Consider the following 22199-nt stretch of genomic DNA (forward strand, 5'->3'; position numbering starts at 1 on the left):
TCTCTTTCCAAGACAGAACAATTCTACTTCCAAATAGACAAAGGAAGTTCAGCTGTCAGCTGTAGGTAAAACTTTGTAGGTAAAACTTTGTAATTTTTCAAGGGACTATACCTCTGGTGAGTGTTTTGGGGGATTATTTCTGAGAGCCTCAGTGACAGTGCAGGGACGGGCATTGACACAGTTTTCACCTTTAGATGATTGTGAGCATCTACCGATGATGATCAGCACATCCCACGCTGTGGGCTTCTCAGCAGGCAAGAAACTCGACAGGTAGCTTGAAAGTGCAAACAGGGAAATGTTAGCTCCTGATACTGTTAACGTTTGGAATTGAACTGAAATTTATGAATGTCTTTATCCAAATTGAGGGGAAGAGATAAGAAAACATGGCTCTGGGAACCTGTGCTGGAATCCTGCTGTTATTGATGCATTCTACTTGAGTGCTGTGCCCATGATTGTTACATGGTTGTTGATTTCAAAATGATGACTCGGTGTTTTACATCATTTCTACTTGCTGTTTAGATCTATTGAACGATGCCTTTATGATAATAAGATTGGAGCTGTAGAGTGCTGCGTGAATTCCTGAAATTTTATTCAGTTGTGGGAAGGTAATTTTCCCTTGGTTGACCTACTTCTGGCCTCTGGGCGCGAAAACATATAAAAAAAAAAGCAGGGAGCCGGCATCACATTTACTAATGCTGATGTGGAATTGACAACTAGGCGGCATACAAGAGCAATTTAGACATTTTTAGGCAGACGAAGATCAATATTTCTGTGTTGGAAACCAGGCTGATACATTCTCCAGTTTGCATTAGTTACGATTTAGATGCTAGATACTGAAAAGTGTAAACATCAGGCAGGTAGTGACGAAGCAGATGTGTTATAATTTTAATGCACAATGACAAAGAGATTCTTTGGACAGGAGTTGAATTGACTGCTTCCTTTTTATTGCTGCGTTTTGACAAGAGAGGCTTTTCTATTGGAGTTGCATTGCTTGAAATATGTTATAAAGGATTTTTCCTCGTGATTAATCCTAAAAAAATAACATTTTGCGTGAAATGAAAATAAAATTGATGAAGAGCTTGTGATTATTTGTAGCTATAATTTATTACAGGCGGGATTATTTTCTGGCATGCGATTATTTACTAACTGCTGTGAATGGCTTGTCGATAGACTTTTTTTAAGCTAAAGCATGGGTCCTAAATTAGAAATTTCAAAATGCAGTTTGTAAAATACTTGTGATTCAAAATCAATTTAGTTACCTTTTTCTTTAATTGGTATAATTCATAAACTGACTAATTATACCCACTTGCCTGTCATTGACACGGGATGGTCTTTTGCTGTGATTGCCAATTTATTTGATTGGATGTAAGTGGGCTATTATTTCGGAACTAATTTACCCAATTTTCCCCAATATTTTACTCCTGTTTCCTCCCACACTCCAAAGACGTTTGTAGGTTAATTGGCTTGGTAAAATTGTAAATTGTGCCTAGTGTGTGCAGGATAGTGTTTGTGTGTGGGGGTCGCTGGTCGGTGTAGACTCGGTAGGCCAAAGGACCTGTTTCCACATGTATCTCTAAACTAAAAACTAAACAATGAAGTGGGATGCCAGCTTTATTTTTCTCTGAATGGTCTGAAATCGATACCCTGCAAAGAATATAGAAAGGAAAGGAGCTGCAGTGGGCTTTGTTTTGAGAGGTGGGGGACGATTCCCCCCCATTTTTTGTAATCCGGGTTTTAAAACTCGGTGAAATCTCCGCTTTCTGCGAGACAGTGGGAGTGGGATTGATGGTCGAGGGCGCCGATTGGACGAGAGAGACGTCGGTCAGCAGGCAATGGGGGCGGGACATAATGATTCAGCACGATAATTGGAGGAGAGAGGTGTCGTTCAGAGGCAGAAGTCAGGGGGTGGGACTGAGGATAGAGCGCGGTGATTGTAGGAGGGAGACGTCCTGGTGGGGAAAAGATCATTGAGCGGAGCTTGAATTGCATGCCCAGGTCATAGGGTCACAAGTGAAAAACACTCTCGGCAGCCCTGGACACAGACCCGCGCCTCATCCGCAGCCAGGATCGACCCCGGGCCTCCGGCGCTGCAATCGCTACCGAACTGCCACTGGACCATCCCCGTCCCCACCCGAGTGCCCCACCCACGCCCGGGGGTGGTTAGAGACGTCGGGAGTCAGACGGGAGTGGTGCCCCCCAGGCCCACAGCCAGCGCAGAGAAGCAGCACTAAATCTAGTTCAACTCTGCCTGTCCCCCGAAATTGTGTCCCCCCTCCATGTTTTGCTAGCGATTTCCGTGCCGGCTTTAACTTATTGAAAGGTACATTCACAGAATTGTACATTCACATTCACATAGAATTGCAAACATTTACAGTTCTCTGTGGGAGAAATACACACAATCTCCATCTCAAGTGGCTGGCTCACGATCCAGAGACAAGAATGTTTTAATGTTATATGTCCTGAAATGAAACGTGTGTGTGTGTGTGTGTGCCTTCATATAAAGTATCTCATTCTATGCAATCATTTCTCTTGAGACAACCCCTTGTATTTATAATCAGTCTGATAAATGTTTACAGTGGTGTCTTTAAGGAAGTTATATCTGTAGTGGCAGATTATTATATCGTTCAGGAAATTTTTCCTCTAGCCACTCTGTTTGAAGACCGGGGTAAGGAGATAGTTTTGTTACGCATGCGAGCTCTCCACGAGGCATTCAATGCCGTCCAAAGATAAATCTTCAGAACACAGTCTCTTGGTTAATAGTTTCTTTATTGTCGTAGTAAAAACAGTAAAATATTGATCCAAACTTTTTCTTGTTTAAGTACATTTTGATCTTACTCGTAGTCAAACTCGTGCATGGTAGAAAGCTGTGCCTTCCCCATGCTTCTTCGACTAAACTCAAACTACTAGCGTCTGTGTGAAAATCCCAGCCTCAACCACGCCTCCGACTACGTAATAAATCCCACCCACATAATTACAGGCAGATAACATTTAAAGGTAACTGGTTATAGTTATAACATACTGAGTTAAGGTAAATGGCTACTACAATATCCTTAAGGAAATAGACCAGATCTGCACACAGTACTCAAGGCGCAGTGTCACAAGAGCATTGTATAGCAGGTATTTCATGTTGTTCCTTGTCCTGCACAGGATTGGGACCCTTCCTTCTTTTTGACACGACATTATTCATGGGGAAACTTGCCAGTCTCGGGCCAGAGATCAAAAAACGTACTTAATCGAACTTTATAAAGAAATTAAATATTTAGCAAATCCTAACATTTTCCTTCAACACTTTAACCTTCAACACTTTAACCAGTTTGAATTTACCTACCTCAACTTGATTCTTTCAGGGCAGCATTTACTAAAGTTTAAGATGTTTGAATGAGAAGATATGACCAAGTTTCCCTTCTGCTCCTAGCCTAGAAATGAAGAGAAAATATGTGTTGAGGTCTCCTGAGTTGTAGCTTGCTCACCCATTTGGTTTGTACATGGTGTTTCCGATGGGTTGGGGATGGGGTGGTGTTTCATATTAACTTTACAGAATGTAGTGGAGGAAAAAAAAAAATGCCACTCACTAAAAGTACAAAGGTGTGTTTAGAATACCTGAATTTTCCATGCATGGTTATTATGGTGAAGTCCTCCCCATTAATGAAAGGATCTGCATGAGGTGCTGCCTCCAGAAGGTAGCATCTATCATCAAAAATGCCCACTCTCTGGGCTATGCCTCTTCTTGCTGCTACAGTCAGACAGGAGGTACAGAAATCTGAGATCTCACACCACCGGGTTTAGGAACATCTATTTTCCTACATCAACTGACCATCACAACCTTAAAGGGCCTGTCCCACTTTCTCGACCTAATTCACCACCTTTTTTACTCGTGGATATTTTTCATCATGCTAGAAAAAATGCCCCAACTTACTTGATGCTACGAGTACCTACGACTAGCATCACGACCTGCTACGACCTACCTACGACCTCCTACGACCTCGTGACGACCATGCTGCGAGTACGAGTCAAATGCAAATTCGGCAATGGTCGTGAATTAGGTTGTGAAAGTTTGACAGGCCCTTAATCCTACCTCGGCAAGCGAACACTAGAGGCCACCCCTAGCACTGCAATGGACTCGTTTTTTAAATTGTGCTTTGCACTGATGTCTTGTTTATTGCGCAGTCTTTTCACTCTAATTTATGTACAGTTAGTTTTTTGTGCGTTGTCTGAATCTATGTGCTGCTCCAAACAAGGTTTACATGGTAGGCACAAAATGCTGGAGTAACTCAGTGGGACAGGCAACATCTCTGGGGAGAAGGAATGGGTGACATTTCGGGTCGAGACCCTTCTTCAGACTGATGAAGGTTTTCACGGTATCTGTACCTTACTGTACTTGTGCACCGACAATAAACTCGATTGGACTTGACTGATGTGGCAACTTGAGTAATAATATCATCCACTGATGGTTGTGCTGTTCATTTTGACTCATAATTCTAAAAAATGATGTAATTTAAAAGAGAGCGGGATTAGGTTGAAATGGTTCTTGTGAATGCAAGCTTAGCACACTACAGAGTGCTCTCATTTATCTAGGCCAGGTGTTTACAACTTATTTATTGATCGTTTTGTATTTGAGAAAGAGCAGCACTCCATCCTTGGCCATTCAGTGTTTCTGAGGGATTATTGGAAGCCTTTGTTAACATTCAATGTTGTGGCTACCTAGATAGGCAAGCAGCAAAAAGAAGATCTTGCGTAAAAGCAACTGGCTGAGTGATATACATTTGCCTAGCATATTAATTTACTGACAAATGTTTGAGTGAAACCTTGCAAGTAACCAAGTACAGGGAGGAGCAGAAAGTGGGAGTCTAAAACAAAGGAAAGAAACAGCAGATACATCAATCTGTTGATTGTTTAAGAAGGAACTGCAGGTGCTGGAACATCACCTATTCCTTCGCTCCATAGATGCTGCCTCACCCGCTGAGTTTCTCCAGCATTTTTATCTACCTTCAATCTGTTGATTGGTGTGATACTCCAGCCAGCGCAGAGGGGATACAAAGTACTGATGGTGCATTTGAATTAATTGTTTAAGTAGTGAACTGCAGAAGATTAATATCATCAAACAGCCATTTCAATAGAACCCTATGTAGTGTTAGTCAACTGAACAATTGAAATACAATGGAAACAGCATCAGGAAATGGTGTTTATTGTGTAACTCTCTCAGTGCAAATTCCCAGATTAATGTGCCTCAATTGTGAAGTTGACACGGTGGCGCAGCGGTAGAGTTGCTGCCTTACATTGCCAGACCCGGGTTCCATCCTGACCACGGATGCTTGGCTGTACAGAGTTCATATGTTCACCCCACTACATACATGGGTTTTCTCCGGGTGCTTCGGTTTCCCCTCGCACTCCAAAGACGTACAGGTTTGTAGGTTAATTGGCTTGGTAAAATTGTCAATGGTCCCTACTGTGTGTAGGATAGCGTTAGTGTGCAAGGTCGCTGGTCGGCGTGGACTCGGTGGGCTGCAGGGCCTGTTTCAGCGCTGTGTCTCTAAACTAAACTAAATTGAACAGTTCCACAATCTCCCTTAAAATCTGATAAATCAATAATGTGTTGAATATTTGTGACAAAATAAGTCTTATTCAAGTAAATATTGAAAAATCTAAGTGTAGGTCACTAAAATTTGGTATCAAAACTAAAATGTTGTTACTACTTTGGAGTCTGCATTACTTTTGGCTTTGAGTGAATGAATTTAGAACTTGGAGTTTTCAGAGTCTCAATGCAAGCTCTTTATGATTATGAATATTTATGATTTTTTGTAAGCTGCAGGTTCTAATCAAGAAAGTAGTTATATTATGATAATCATAAAACATAATTAACGTAATAGCCCACTGTTGGAGGATGCTTACCGTGCCGTGTTAACCCCTGGAGAACCTTCTGCCGGAATAAAACACATACAATGGGGTTAAGATTCTCCAGTTGATCATCGAATGATGCAAATGAAGAAACACTGTTGTTTCACCCTTTTTCGCTAATTTGCTTTGTGTTACTAATTAGAAACCTACAGAAAATAATTTTGGCAGTTATGGAGGAGAAGCCGCTTAACTGAACGCCTCCCATGGTGAGCAAAACACTGCAAACAGTTATTCTTAATAAGGAAGCCCTATTAAAAGTATACATGTCAGTTTTGATTGGCAGTAATGCATCCCGGAATTGTCCATGATCTAAAGTAATTATTCTATTGGTAACAGGTTTACAATTGATGATAAGGGTAAATGCCAGCCATTGAATCAATTGTGTAGTGACAGTCCCGAAGATTATGCAAAATCTTTTGTTATTAATCAATTTTTTACTTCATCTGTCCATGAAATTCCAACCACTTTTCATTTCGGATGTATGAAGAGGTAGCAATACTTGGTTTACTACATGCAAATTAGATTGACTTCATTGTTAAGTCATTGGTTTTGAAGTCAGTGGCTGATCTGTTAATACAACACACCTAGTCTAGGTTATTTATCTAAAGGAACTTATGATGTGTAGAATTGTTTTACAGAAAATCACATTGAACAATCTGGCCGTTTACCGATGCGTATTCTCAATAAATATTTGCACTTTTGCTTAAGTAGTAAGGATTTTGAATGGATTCATGACAATCTGCTGTAAAATTTGGAATATTTAGGAGAGTATATTTTGCAAGGCTCTCTAATATTTGAATTGCAAAACAAATTGAACCTGGATTGGGTGATAGGTGATGCAATGTGTTCTATGCAAAGATACTCGTATCTTTGGTTCTATGTGTGTTTAGAAATGGATAACAAAAGAAATTCTGTGCTGAATGGGTTCAGGTGCAGTTGGCTTCCTCCTTGGAGAGAGGTACATTATGGGTGCAGACTTACTAGGATACTGACAGCCCTGAGTGCCCTTAAGACTTTATTCCCTCTACATATCTGTTCATGAACAGGGACCAGTTCAACGGAGAAAAAAAACATTTTTCAGCCATGCTTCATGTAAAATAAGCTTTCAGTGGAACTGCAGGAGCCACTCGAGTATTCCTTTGGTTGGCTGCAGACAGTTATGGAGAGAACTCCTCCAGTGCTGGGCAGTGAATCAGAAGCGGAATAACATATCTTGGTTTGTTAAACCAACGTTTCAAGTTTATGTAATTGCAGCTGGCAAAGAGCCTTAACATCTTCACTTGAAGAAATAGCATGGTGATTCAGGTACTCTGTATTTTTAATAAAGTACAGCTTTGATGCCTGTTTTAAAGCAGGCTGTTAATATAGTGGTGTGGAATGATGTAATTTATCAGGATTGCTTCCAAAGGTAGCCTGGTAGACAGAATCCACTGAAGTTAACTGAACCAAGCACAGCATCTGTGACAAAGGACACCCGTCTGTTGGCGTATCAGTGATCTAAACACATTGTACCAACACCAATTTGTCAGCCTGTCCGTTACGGATGGCCAGCCTTGTGCTGCTTTCCCATCCCTACTTCAGAAAAATAGTTTGGTTTCCTTTAAAATTTCTATTTATTTTTGATTTCTGAAGTTTATTTCTGCAGTTAAATAAAATTAACTGCTTGTGTAATTGTCATTACACAATTCTTTCATTAATGCTTCTGAATGAATTTCCATATCAAAAGTACTACACTGTCATGTGTTCGACTCCAATACTGAATTCTAGATTTCATTGAAGATAGACACAAAATGCTGGAGTAACTCAGAAGGACAGGCAGCATCTCTGGACAGAAGGATTTGGTGATTTTGGGTCGAGACCCTTCTTCACTTCTAGATCTCATTTATGTTTTATATTTTTGATCAATTCCGAAAAAATATTAACATATCATAAGTAGGAGCAAATCTCCTTGTGCCCAATAAGGAATCTATTATTTGGTTTGGTTTGGTAGTCCTCGCCTACAGAGGAAAAACTTTGTGTTGTGTGTTATCCAGGTAAATCACTCCATAGATAAGGGCAACAGGTGGTGCAAAAGAGAAAATAAACAGTCAGAATATAGCAGTATATCTACAAAGAAAGTGCAGATTAAACAAAAGCCTAACTCTAACGAGGTAGATTGGAAGATCGTAAATATATCCTAAATATATGAGAGGTCCGTTCAAGAATGATAACCGAGTAAGAAGCTGTTCTTGAAGCTGGTGCTTCAAATTTTTATCAAACTGCTTTCAAATTTTTATATTTTCTAGTCGATGGGAGAGGGAAGAAGAGAATGACCAGGGCGTGAATGGTCCTTGATTCGGTTGGTTGCTTTTCCAAGGCGGTGTGAAGTGTAGATGGTGATGATGGGGAGGGGCTGGGGCAGGGGGAGCTGGTTTGAGTGATGGACTGGGCTGTGTCCATGACTCTGTAATGTCTTGCAGTCTTGGGCAGAGCAGTTGCCAAACCAAACTATGATGTGTCCACTTTGGTTGCTTTCTTTTGTGCATCTGTAGAAAGTCATAAGAGTAATTGGGTACATGCCAATTTGCCTTCATCTTCTGAGGTAGTAGAGCTATTGATCACCCTATTTTTTGAAGATAGTCACAAAATGCTGGAGTAACTCAGCAGGACAGGCAGTATCTCTGGAGAGAAGGAATGTGTGAGGTTTCGGGTCGAGACCCTTTTTCAAACCTTGACCTGAAACGTCATCCATTCCTTCTCTCCAGAGACGCTGGCTTTCCCATTGAGTTACTCCAGCATTTTGTGTCTAGCTTCGATTGAAACCAGCATCTGTAGATCTTTCCTATTCCCCTTTTTTTGGCTGTATTGACAATGTGGTAGGATCAGTTCAAATTGTCGATGATGTTTACACGTAAGAACGTGACGTTCTTGAACATCTTCACACGAGCACCATTGGTGTAGGCTGGGGTGTGGAAGCTGGGGTGTATCCTCCACCCTGCCTCCTGAAGTTGTGGACCAGCTCCTCCATGTTGCTGACGTTAAGGGAGAGGTTGGTGTCGACTCACCACGTTACGAAGCTAAGCTCTCTATCTCCTGTGTCTAAATTGTGAGATCCTAGAAACTTTCTGGGAGGACTAAAAGTGATCTTGTCTGATTTAGCCTTGTATTATAATTGCAGTTGACCAGTTACTGAATTCTCGGTTTGGAATGAGTTATAAATTACTTATAATGTCTGTTTAAACAATTTTAATCTGTGGCTCATAGAAATATGAACTCGCTTTGCAATAAAATAGCTTAAACTGTTATGTTCAGAAAATAATTATATTTAACAATATACAAATCTATTTGGTCCTGTCAGTGTCACACATGCCCTGTTTCAGCTATTGATGTTTGGCTGTCAATTGAGCATGCAGCATGATGACAATGAATATTCTTAAAGAAATGTGTAGAAAGGAACTGCAGATGCTGGTTTATACCAGAGATGGACACAAAGTGCTGGAGTAACTTAGTGGGGAAAGGGCCTGTCCCACTTAGGCAACTTTTTCGAGGACAGCCGGAAATTAGGCTGCTGCAACATGGTGGCGGGGTGACGTGGCGTGAGGCCTGTATTGTCGTGGGCTGTTGCCTCAAGTGTCGTGGCCTTTTTCTTGTCGCCGCTTGGTTTTGAAATGTTCAAAACCTCTCGGCGACAGTTAGCTTGACGTTTTGCGTGACTTCTCCTGGTGTAGGTGCTGTTGTAGGCTGACGTAGGCCAGATTAATGCCATCTGATGTTGGCTGTCGCCGGGTGCTGACTTTGGTGAGTTCAAGTGGTGGCAGCCAACATCATGCAACCTCAACCAGCGACAGTATCGGCGTCACAAGAAGTCACCTTGTGTCATTTGAAAAATAGTGCATCGCTCCGCCTGTCTTCAGTTGATGCCGTCAGGGTCGTAGCTTGTCGTAGCTTATCGCGGGCTGACGTAGGTTGACTTCGGTTGTCGTAAGCTGTCGTCTATATCATTGTAGGCTGTCGTGGGTTGACGTCGCGTGTCGTGAAGAATTGGGACGTAGCTTGTTGTAGCTTGACATCGACTAGGTGGTGGCCTGTCGTAGACATTGTCGTAGGGCTCCGTTTTCTCGGCGTCAAGCCATGACAGTGACTGTTGCTGAATAAATGGGCCAGACCCTTTAGGCAGCACCCTGTCCCCTGAGTCACCCTCCGTCTTCATTCTTAAAGAAATGTAAGGTTTGCAACGTGTATGGGCGAATGTATCAGATAACTTTTAATTCTGCGCTGATTTTTGCTGTCATTTGAATATCTCAATTGGATGAATTATTTTTCTTTTTTTAATTAGAAGCATATGTACAAATAATAATAAGTGACAATTTAATTACAGATTTCTTACATGGCTTCAGTTTTTTATTTAAGAGTAAAGATAAAGGGAGAAAGAGATGAGAGAAAGTAATAGAGAGAGAAGAAGAGAGAAAGAAAAAAAAGGAGACGCAGAGAGAAACAACCAATGACAAGATTATGGAGATAGATCCAGGAAATGTGGAGTGTAACTATTCATCCAGTCCCAAACTCAGGTTTCAACCCAGATTCTGTGTTAAACCAGTTTACCTTTTCAAATATTCAATAAATGGAGACCATATTCTAACAAAAAGTACTGGTTTGTCAATTAAGACAAGTCTTATTTTTAAAAAATGCAAGGTCTCAGTCGTTTCCGTAACCCACAAGATGAATTCTTTTTTCTATCTAAGTGCTAATCTTTTACTCTGCATTACCGTAAATTAAAAGTGCAAAAACAGCAGTTTGGGTAACAGAAATTCATCCTTATAGAATTCACAAATCACAACCCAAAAATTAGAGATGCGGAATAAAATTCCCTCTCAAGGATTTTGAGTGGAGAGAAATGAACATGAAATGCAAAAGCATCAGCAAATGTTAGTCACTTAAATACTGTGGGGCAATAAGATTCAGCTGTGATGTCCCGTGTCCATTGGGTTGGCAATCACAGCCGAATTCCCCTCTGCACCACGTTGCCTCCAATCTGAGAACATGTCATGGCTGAGTCCCCCCTTCATCGCTCTGTCTCCAATCCAAGAACATGTGAGCAAATGTCTCAGAGTACAACACTCCTGTGCCCTTCACCTGCGAGGCATGTTCTCTGTCGAGCTGCGTTGTGGGGACCACGGTAGCCATGGCCAGCTCTTACATCAGTTCCTTACAGTCATCTCTTCACCTTTACTTCACTGTACTTTAACCCATTACCCCCTGAATTCCTGCTACACCTCCATCCCCATGTGAACCCCTGAACCCTTTCCCTGGTATCCCGCCACTTTCCCTGGTATCCCCACTCCTTAAACCCTTTCCTAATCCACAGGCCTCGTCCGTTCCCTCGCTTCAATATTAGCATCAGCTGTTAAATAATGGCAGTGGGTCACGTTGCCATCGCCAAACCTGCACATCTTTGGAGTGTGGGATGAAACCGGAGCACCCGGAGAAAGCCCACGTGGTCGCAGGGAAAACAAACAAACTCTATACCGACAGCATCCGTAGTCAGGATCAAACCCAGGTCTCTGGCACTGTAAAGGGCCTGTCCCACTTTCACAACCTAATTTTGCCCGTGACTCATACTCGCAGCATGGTCGTTACGAGGTCGTAGGTAGGTCGTGGCAGGTCGTGATGCTAGTCGTAGGTACTCGTGGCATCAAGTAGGTCGGGCGTTTTTTCGATGAAAAATGTCCACGAGTAAAAAAGTTGTGAATTAGGTCGTGAAAGTGGGACAGGCCCTTAAGGCAGCAACTCTACTGCTGCGCCATTGATAATAAAAATTGAACACGTATGAATGATAAAGCTCTGAAAATACCGCTTTTCTGAAAATATTTTTCTTTCAGGTGAACCAACTGTTGACTGGAATTGTAACTGATTTTAATGTTAGGATTTTATAATAAAACATACGATACATATTAACTATCACATTGCATTGAAAATCATTGCTGATTTTATTTCAATAGAAGAATGCAAATTTTGTAATAGTCCAAGAGCTGAAATATATTTTTCCTTGCATAAATCCAGTTGTATTACAGATAATCCAGCTGACATTGGTACACATTTCAATTTTGTGTTACTGCATGTGTGTCTGCACATATGTGTTGGTTCGGCCACCAATGAAATGGACAGTGATAAAAGGTTGGTCTTTTATTGAGGAGGTCCTGGGCAAATTGAGCATTTTTCTAAATTTTGCAAAATTTATCTTTACAAAGTTAATGCAATTTAGTTTAGTTCAATTCAGTTTAGAGATCCAGTGCGGAAACAGTCCCTTTGGCCCACCGAGTCCATACCGATCAGTGATCCCTGCACACTAACACTATCCTACACATACTAGGGACAATTTACAATTACACCAAGCCAATTAGCCTGTAAACCTGTACGTCTTAGGGAGGAAACCGGAGCTCCCAGAAAAATTCCATGCAGGTCACGAAGAGAACTTACAAACTTCGTACGGACAGTACCCATAGTCAGGATCGAATCGGGGTCCCCGGCAGCAACTCTACTGCAGGGCCACTGTGCCATCCCAGATTGATTTAACTCGAGATGCTGCTTTTCCCAATTCTAAATCTATGTGACAATGGGACAAAATAAATTGAAATTCAGTCTCATTTCAAACTACTTTTGTTTGTAAAAATATATTTGCTCTTGTTGAAAGATAATGCTACCTTGTGCTTGGGACTGATGGTCGTTGAAGTGAGATAGATATCGTGAGATGCAAACAATTCTTCAAAATCAAGCAGAGTTTTGCTTTTTCTGTCATTTGTGTATCGCCCTTCCTGTCGTCTGCTGATTGCATTATGTTAATGTCTTTTAGATCCCACTTCCAGATGGCGGGAATATGGTGCCTTGGCAATTATCATGGCTGGGATTGCATTTGGCTTTCACCAACTCTACAAGGTACAGTTCCAGTTTTGACAGAAAAAACTCACAGAAATAAGAACATAAATTATTTATTTTTGCAAAGCTTTGAGCATAGAATCAAGACATTTTAAATCGTGTTCAGTTGAGCTGTAAGATTAGATTGTTATATTGCAATTATTGAGTTGGCTCTGCCAAATCCTGAGTTGTGATTATTGAACATTTTGAACTGTATTACTGTCGGTGAAATACTGTCGGCTGCACTTTTGACTTGATCGATGACTGAGTTAAAAAATAATGAATGAAACATTGCAAAGTCCAGGTTGGCTTTGAAGTGGGTGCAGATTCCTTCTCTGGCAATTCTGTTCAGTTGGATCTTGATCCTGGTGTTTGTGCTGAGCAGGTTTTTGTGCTACAGTTGCAGTGTGAGTACACCCCAAGTGTAATCCACAAGAACCAGATAACGTGCTGTGAATGGGTATTGGCTTAGCAAATGAATTATTTTACTCTGTAATACTTGAGTATGAGTACGAACCACTAAATATATCTGGTGAGAACACTTGGTGAACAGTTTCTATGACATCAATTCTTGGAACTCCCTTGAGTAGCTTATAAGCTTTTTGTTCATCTATTTGACAACTGATGCCCTGATATTAATGTAAACCGTGTCAGCTGTTGTGCCATACACTGTTGTGCTGCAATGAAAGGAACGTGTGTTACACGGATCAAAGTAGACGGTCAGTTTAGAAGTGTGAGACATTTTTTTTCTTTCAGATCCAATATATACTTCCACTACAAACCACGTTAGAAATTACCAAATTGTGAACCAGACGGAACAAAATTAGTCTCACTTGATGGGGCCAAAACCACAGGTGTCTTATGCATTTAAGTTTTAATTTTACATTTGTTAAGTTGTAAGTAACCATTTAGAAAATTATTATAGTGGGTAAATGAGACCAACAACCGAGACTTCAATGCATTTTCCACCCTTACATTCCTAAAATTACAATAGCTACAAAAAGCATGACCATGCAAGTAGCACTTCTGCTACTGCCTTGTGCTTAGGTCTCATTTACTGATATCATTATAATGAACGTTGCAGTCTACCTTATGGGGGTACAGGGACCCTTGAGCTGATTAAAATGCTCCTCTGTATTGTGTGCTTTTATCAGCTTTGCCTCAAATTCCATTTTGAAAATGCACTGGAATGTTCTTTATTAAAAATGAGTACTCTTAAAGGTTCATTTATATTTGATTGTCAATTATTTTAATCAGACCCTTTGGAGGTCTAAAGACAGAAATTCAATATTTGTAACGTGGACATTTCACTAACTCAGTGCTTTGATACGTCCCTTGTTTGTTCCTCTTATTTCTCTCTTGGATTCTCTTGCATTTCTTTATAGAATTATCTTCTTGTTCAGCATTTCTCTCTCATCTCAATCCACCTTTATTCTGCTTTTCACGTGCATCTTTCTCCGGCATGTTTCCACGCTCCCTTAGTGTTGATCCTGTTTCGTTCATTTGTTAATCCTCACCATTTCTGTCTCCCACACCAGTTGTTGGATCCCATCAATTGGCTCCCGTCTCTCTCCCTCCTTTTCCAACTTATTTATCTCTCTCGCTCTTTCCTTGTCAGACAGCCATCCCTCTGTGTCAGGGTCCACGTTTATGCCTTAGCATCTCTCTCTGTGCTGCACCGGCCCCCTGCTGTGCCCCAACAGCCCCCCTCCCACATCCACACCATGATGCAGACCCTCCCTCTGTGCTTCACTCACTCTCTGCTCGGCACCTGATTTCTATAGTCAAAGAGTCTTAAACATTGAGATTGTACCTGCCTCAACTACCTCCTCTAGCTGCTCGGTCCATACACCTACCACCCATTGTGTGAAAAAGTTACTCCTCAGGTCCTGTTAAATCTTTCCCCCGCTCCCCTTACATCTATGTCCTCGATTCTCAATTCCCCTACTTTGGGCAAGAGACTCTGTATCTATTTGATCTATTCCACTCATGATTTTGTACACCTCTATAAGATCACCCCTCATCCTGCTGCACTCCAAGAAATAGCCTGCTCAACCTCCCCCTATAGCTCAGGCCCCCGAGTGTTGGCAACATCCTCGTAAATCTTCGCTGTACCCTTTCTAGCTTGACAACAGCTTTCCTATAACATGTTGCCCAGAACTGAACACAGTATTCTAAATGTGGCTTCTCCAACGTCTTGTACAACTGCAACATGACCTCCCATCTACTACACTCATACCAGTACTGCTTACAATGTAATGCTTTGAAGATTCAGTCCTTTACGAAATTGTACCATCCTCCCAATAAAAATATACTGGAGGCTGTTCATTCTGATCGATATTTTGAATGGTGGGAGATAATATTTAATGTTGCTTCACCAAAATGCATCTTCAAGGTCACAGTAAATGAATTGCCATAGCAGACTGCAGTAACTGCCAGCATGATTAGCATCAAAGCCATAATTATACAGCTGTTGCTCCAAACACTTTGCCGGGTTTCTGTATTTACCAGGTTCTTCTCACATTACCTCCCCACCCAAGCCCCTATCATCCTCTTTCTTTCCCCTCCCCCTCATATGCCCATTGTCCCCACCCTCCTCCCACCACTAACCACCTCCCATCCCCCACTGCTCATCTCCTCCCATCCCCCACTGCTCCCTTGATCCCGCTAGCCCTAAGTGCTCTATCTTTTGAATGTATCGAGTGAATCGGCCTCCACTGCTTCTGAGGCAGAAAATTACACAACTTCACAACTCTCTGGGTGAAAATGTTTTTCCTCATCTCAGTTCTAAATGGCCTTATTCTTGTGGCCCCTGGTTCTGAACTCCCCCAACATCTGGAACATGTTTCCTGCATCTAGCATGTCCAATCCCTTAATAATTTTATATATTTCTGTAACATCCCGTCTCATCCTAAATTCCAGTGAAATCAAGCTCATTCGTTCCATTCTCTCATCATGAGACAGATAGACAGACAGATAGACAGATAGACAGATAGACAGATAGATAGATAGACAGATAGACAGATAGATAGACAGATAGATAGATAGATAGATAGATAGATAGATAGATAGATAGATAGATAGATAGATAGATAGATAGATACATTTATTTGTCGCATGTACCAATTGGTACAGTGAAATACACTGTGGTCAACATACAGCCATACAAATAATAAAGAGCACAGAACACAATAGTCTTTAACACAGACATCCCCACACAGTGGGATCAAAGTTTCCCACTGTGAGGGAAGACTCCAAAATTCAGTCATCCTCCTCCGTTGTCCTCCCGTGGTCGAGGGGCTCCCGAACCCCCCGTTGTCGCCGCGACGGGCGGCACGACGTTCAGGCTCGCTCGCCGGGGTGATGGAAATCCGACCCCGGGACTGGAGGACATCCTCCGCGGCTTGGACATCCAAAGACGGACACCTACTACCAGAGTCCGCGGCTCCAGAAGTCCACAAGCCGCGCCGGGCGGAGGTTCAACGCTGGCGACCTTTGGCAAAGGGTCCCAGGTCTCCACGATGTTGAAGACAGCGCCGGCTGCGCTGGAAGCTCTGCAGACCACAGCTCCGATGTAGTTGCAGCAGGCCCAACATGCCGGAGCTTCCATGGCGATCCCAGGTAAGGCATCGCCCGCTCTGTGGAGAATCCAGCGCTGCGCCGCCGCTGCTGGAGCTTTAGTCCGGTCCCCGGCAGGAAAGGCCGCTCCAGGTGGTAGGCCGCGAGGAGGGAGGCGAGGACGCAACTTGGAGAATAGTCGCGTCCTCGCCAGGAAGTGACTGGGAAACGGTTTCCCCCTTACCCTATCCCCCACCCCCACATAGAAAAGTTAAAGAAACTAAAGAAACAGACTTAAAACTAACTAAAAATTTTAAAAAAGATAGAAAAACAAACAGACTGTAGGCAGAGGCTGCCTTCAGTGCGGCGCCCCTAGTGGCAGTCCCGCCATCCCAGGAATTAACCTCGTCAACCTACACTGCACTCCGTCAATAGCAAGAATGTCCTTTCCCAAATTAGAAGACCAAAACTGCACACAATACTCCAGGTGTGATCTCACCAGGGCCCTGTACAACTGCAGAAGGACCTCTTTGCTCCTATACTCAAATCCTCTCGCTATGAAGGCCAACATGCCATTAGCTTTCTTCACTGCCTGCTGTACCATTGATCACCTGTTCACAGCAGTTCTATGTTATCCCACTTTCACATCCACCCCCTACACACTTGGGGAAATTTGTACCAGACAACGCCACATGTTTTTGCAGTGTGGGAAGAAACTGGAGCCCATGGAAGAAGCCCAAGCAGTCAAAGGTAGAACTTGCAAACTCCACCAGAGACTCCATCCTATCACCCTTGGTTAAATCCCTCCCTACCTATGTCCAAGACACCTCAGACACTCTCCGTCGTCTCCGCGCATTCAATTCTCTAGGCCCTCACCCCCTCATCTTCACCATGGACGTCCAATCACTATACACCTCCATCCCCCACCACGATGGTCTCACAGCCCTCCGGTTCTTCCTCGACCAGAGAAGCAACCCATACCCAGCCACTGACACTCTCCTCCGCCTAGCGGAGCTGGTCCTTACCCTCAATAACTTCGAGTTCGACTCCTCCCACTTCCTCCAAATACAAGGCGTAGCTATGGGCACACGCATGGGCCCCAGCTATGCCTGCCTATTTGTAGGTTACGTCGAACAATCCTTGTTCCATACATACCAGGGCCCCATCCCCAACCTCTACCTCCGCTACATCGACGACTGCTTTGGTGCCACCTCCTGCACCCGCACACAACTGACTGACTTCATCCACTTCACCACTAATTTCCACCCGGCACTGAAATACACCTGGACCATCTCCGACACTTCCCTACCATTCCTTGACCTCACTATCTCCATTGCAGGTGATAGACTTCTAACCGACATACACTATAAACCCACTGACTCCCATGGCTATCTGGACTACACTTCTTCCCACCCTGCTTCCTGTAAGGACTCCATCCCCTACTCCCAATTCCTCCGTCTACGCCGTATCTGCTCCACGGATGAGGCGTTCCACACCAGGACATCTGAAATGTCCTCACTATTCAGGGAACGGGGGTTCCCCTCCTCCACCATAAATGAGGCTCGCACCAGGGTCTCTTCCATACCCCGCAACACTGCTCTCTCTCCCCATCCCCGCACTCGCAACAAGGGCCGAGTCCCCCTAGTCCTCACCTTTCACCCCACCAGCCATCACATACAAAAAATAATCCTCCGTCAGTTTCGCCACCTCCAACGTGACCCCACTACTGGCCACATCTTCCCATCTCCCCCCATATCTGCCTTCCGCAAAGACCGCTCCCTCCATAACTCCCTTGTCAATTCTTCCCTTCCCTCTCGGTCCACCCCCTCCCCGGGCACTTTCCCTTGCGGCCGCAGCAGATGCAACACTTGTCCCTTTACCTCCCCCCTCAACTCCTTTCAGGGACCCAAGCAATCGTTCCAGGTGCGACAGAGGTTTACCTGCATCTCTTCCAACCTCATCTATTGCGTCCGCTGCTCTAGATGTCAGCAGATCTATATCGGTGAGACCAAGCGGAGGTTGGGCGATCGTTTCGCCGAACACCTCCGCTCGGTCCGCAATAACCTAGCTGACCTCCCGGTGGCTCAGCACTTCAACTCCCCCTCCCACTCCGTCTCCGACCTCTCTGTCCTGGGTCTCCTCCATGGCCACAGCGAGCAGCACCGGAAATTGGAGGAACAGCACCTCATATTCCGTTTGGGGAGTCTGCACCCCGGGGGCATGAACATCGACTTCTCCCAATTCTGTTAGTCCTTGCTGTCTCCTCCCCTTCCTCAGCTCCCCTGCTGTCTCCTCCCACCCTCCAGCCTTCCGGCTACTCCTCCTTTTCCCTTTCTTGTCCCCACCCACCCCCACCCCTGATCAGTCTGAAGAAGGGTTTCGGCCCGAAACGTTGCCTATTTCCTTCGCTCCATAGATGCTGCTGCACCCGCTGAGTTTCTCCAGCTTTTCTGTGTAACCCACCAGAGGTCAGGTTGGATTCTGGGTCTCTGGCGCTGTGAGGTAGCAGCTGTACCAGCTGCACCATCATGCCGCCCTTTGCGATCTTGACCCCAAAGGTAATCTGTCCATTTCCCTCAACAATTGTTGCCCGACCCGTTGAATTTCTACAGCAGGTAGTTAGTTGCTCCAGATGACAACATTTACAGTTTTGTATGCCTCCATACAGACAATAGCAGAGGTCAGAACTGAACTCGTATTGCCGGAGTTGTCAGTCAGCATCTCCACTTGCTGTGTCCCACTGTGCCACTGTCAGCGCCAAACATTCTAAGAAAAGTACTGAGCTGGAACTGGCAACTGGAAACAGTTGGCAAATAGATAAACTTACAGGTACAATAGCTGTAGTTGTTGAAGGGCCACGTCATGCTGACTTTGGCCTCTGAGTCATGAGAGATCAGCTGGTAATCTCTGAATCAAGGCCAGAGATAACGTGGACTGGGGCATAGGATTGGGGACCCTGTTAATTTCAATGAGAATTTTCAGCCTAGAACATGAAGTGATTTTTAAAATAATACATATTTCACTTTGACATTAATGATTTAAAAAAAATTACATGTCCTGTAATTAGTCTTTAAAAAGCAGTGTTATTTTAAAATCTGGCCACCTGACAATCGAACCGCACTCACCTGTATCCATTTGAGTCTGAAGAAGGGTCTCGACCAGAAACATCACCTATTCCATTTTTCCAAAGATGCTGTCTGACCCACTGAGTTACTCCAGCTTTTTGTGTCTCTCTCTCTGCTTATTACTTGCCTGGCTTTGTCCTACCCCCAACTCCTTTCCAGTTTTCTAACCCTTCCCACTCCAATCAGTCTGAAGAAGGGTCCCGACCCAAAACCTATGATCACATTAAATGGCGGTGCTGGCTCGAAGGGCCGAATGGCCTACTCCTGCACCTATTGTCTATTGTCTAAAACATCGTCTATCCATGTTCTCCAGAGATTCAGGAACAAGGAACTGCAGATGCTGGTTACAAAAAAAGGCACAAAGTGCCTAAATAACTCTGGCAACGTTTCTGGGGAACATGAATAGGCTGAAGAAGTTGTCCCGACTGGAAACCTCACCCACCCGTGCCTTCCAGAGATGCTGCCTGACCCGCAGAGTTACTCCAGCACTTTGTGTCTTTTTTGTAAACCGGCATCTGCAGTTCGTTGTGTCTTTGTTTTGTATATATATATTATATATATATATATATATATATAATATATATATCTATATCTAAATGCCAAAGAGATTTAAAAACTGTTGGGTTCCTTGACAACTCTGACATAAGCTCTGCTCTAGCCACAGCTATTGTTTTGGTCTAAGACTATCTGTGCGTTCTCAGGGATGCATCTTCTGCAGCACACCAGGCAATGCCCTCGCACCACTGAGGCTTCACTCCGCTGTGCCGTGTGTTTCCAGGATCGAGAATCCCAGCAAAGTTCTACGTCTGTGAGCAGATTAGAACTGGTGTGGAGGAAGCATAGGGTGGTTGCAGCATGACACGGCGCAGTGTTGACTATGTATTGAACTTTGATGGCACTTTGATATTACTGTCATGGTCACTGCTGTTTTAAAATCTGTTTAAAACGAAGTATTGGAGAGAGCCCACCAACATTTTGCCACAAACTTTTCTAAATTCACAGTCAGGATGAGCAGAATAAACAAATATTAATGTTGTCTCCCTGACCATCCGCAAGGTCCCATTTACCTTCTGTTACCTGTCAGCCATATTAAACCATCTGAAGAAGGGTCTCGAGCCGAAAAGTCATCTATTCCTATTCTCCAGAGATGATGTCTAACCCGCTGAGTTACTCCAGCATTTTGTCTATGTTCGATACAAACCATCTGAATACTCAATCGTAGTCATCGCCTTCCCTCGAGATCGAGGATGATGGTCTACCTTCTGTTGTTTTTATGAACTCTCAGCTCCTCACAGAACGAAGTCGCCTGTGCGTGTGTTTGTTTAACGTGTACTTGATGTTGCACTCCAAGAAGCACACCGTCCTTCACAAATCAATCAACTTATTCCAGTGGCAAGGGAACCAAGACGATTGGAGCTGATAGATCTGTTGCAGCCTTCATCCGCCTTCACAGCCGTTGAGTTCAAGATAACTTTGTTCGCCTGGTCCGCCGTTGTGGTCTTGTAGGTTGGATCGTTCTTAGTCTGGACTCTCATCCTCGATCTTATCACCATGGGGGCCACCTATAGTGACCCTACCAGAAACTGGTGCTTCTGTCGGCATTGCTTTCGGATTCATTGGGACACGCAAGCCCCTTCAACACGACAAGGTAAACGATCCAAAGAGAATACTCAATACCAGGTTCCTGAAACAGATTCTCTATTCCTAGGTCTCCTAGCAACAAATTTACAAGTGCACAAAGGAAAAGTTTCAAGGATGTTCTCAAAACCTCCTTAAAATGTGACGTCCCCACTAACTCCTTCACCTGTGACCATTCATTGGGTTCACGGTGATATTGAGGACCTTGAACCCCAGCAAGGGGAAATGCACAAACAGAACTGCAGCACAAACAGTGGAAAGAGCACACCACTGCCAAAACTGACCCATGCTGCCCGAGACCAACCTGCCCCAGCTGTGGCAGAGTGTGTAGATCCCACATTGGTAACATTAGTCACCCTATAGCCCATTGAAACAAGTCCTCCTCACTCCCAAGGGACTGCCGAACAGGATGATTATTTCAAAATGACTTATATTATTGTGTAGGAAGGAACTGCAGATGCTGGTTTATAGATAGACACAGATTATGGAGTAACTCATCTCTGGGGAAAAATAGGTGACGATCTGGGTCGGAACCCTTCTTAACTGAAAGTAGAAGCGGTGTGGGGGGAATAAACTGGAGGCGAGAAAAGGCTAGGTTAACTCGGGGCCGGCAACAGATGATCCCTGGAAGGATGGAGTGCATAATGGTTCATTGTTGGCTGGGGAATGCGTGATAATAAGAGAGATACAAGGATGAGAATCGTGGAACTGGTAGGACGACTAGGGTGGGGGAGCAGAGGGAGGGAATGCAGGAGTTACTCTTGTTCACACCTTCACCAGCCAACAATGGGCCATTATGGGCTCCACCCTTCCTGACGTTATCCGTTGCTGGCCCCGATTTGTTCTGACATATTATTATTGGAACAAACCTTTACCCACACAGAATGGATTAAAACATTTGCAATATCATGACTGTGTTGCCACTGTTCGATATATTTGAATTGTTTTGAATAGTTTCATTGTCCATTTGTGTAAGTCACCATGAATTGTATTTGTTATTTTAAACAGTGCAACAAGCATCCTTGTGACAGCATGCCCTTCACAATCACATTGTATATAATTGGAAACAGAAATCCAGCAAGACTTTTTTTA

At 43.6% G+C, this 22199-nt stretch overlaps 1 protein-coding gene across 1 annotated transcript in view; it reads left to right on the plus strand.

Moving 5' to 3' along the window:
- pex14 (peroxisomal biogenesis factor 14) overlaps positions 1-22199 on the plus strand; it is a gene marked incomplete at its 5' end in the record, with an annotated part of 239068 nt that overhangs the window by 132360 nt on the left and 84509 nt on the right. The window contains one exon of the mRNA XM_055659021.1: positions 12725-12807. Within this exon, the coding sequence (XP_055514996.1) occupies positions 12725-12807 (83 nt within the window). The remainder of the gene's footprint in view (positions 1-12724; positions 12808-22199) is intronic.

This window comes from Leucoraja erinacea, chromosome 30 (assembly GCF_028641065.1).
Source record: "Leucoraja erinacea ecotype New England chromosome 30, Leri_hhj_1, whole genome shotgun sequence".
In the NCBI taxonomy this organism is placed as follows: domain Eukaryota; kingdom Metazoa; phylum Chordata; class Chondrichthyes; order Rajiformes; family Rajidae; genus Leucoraja; species Leucoraja erinaceus.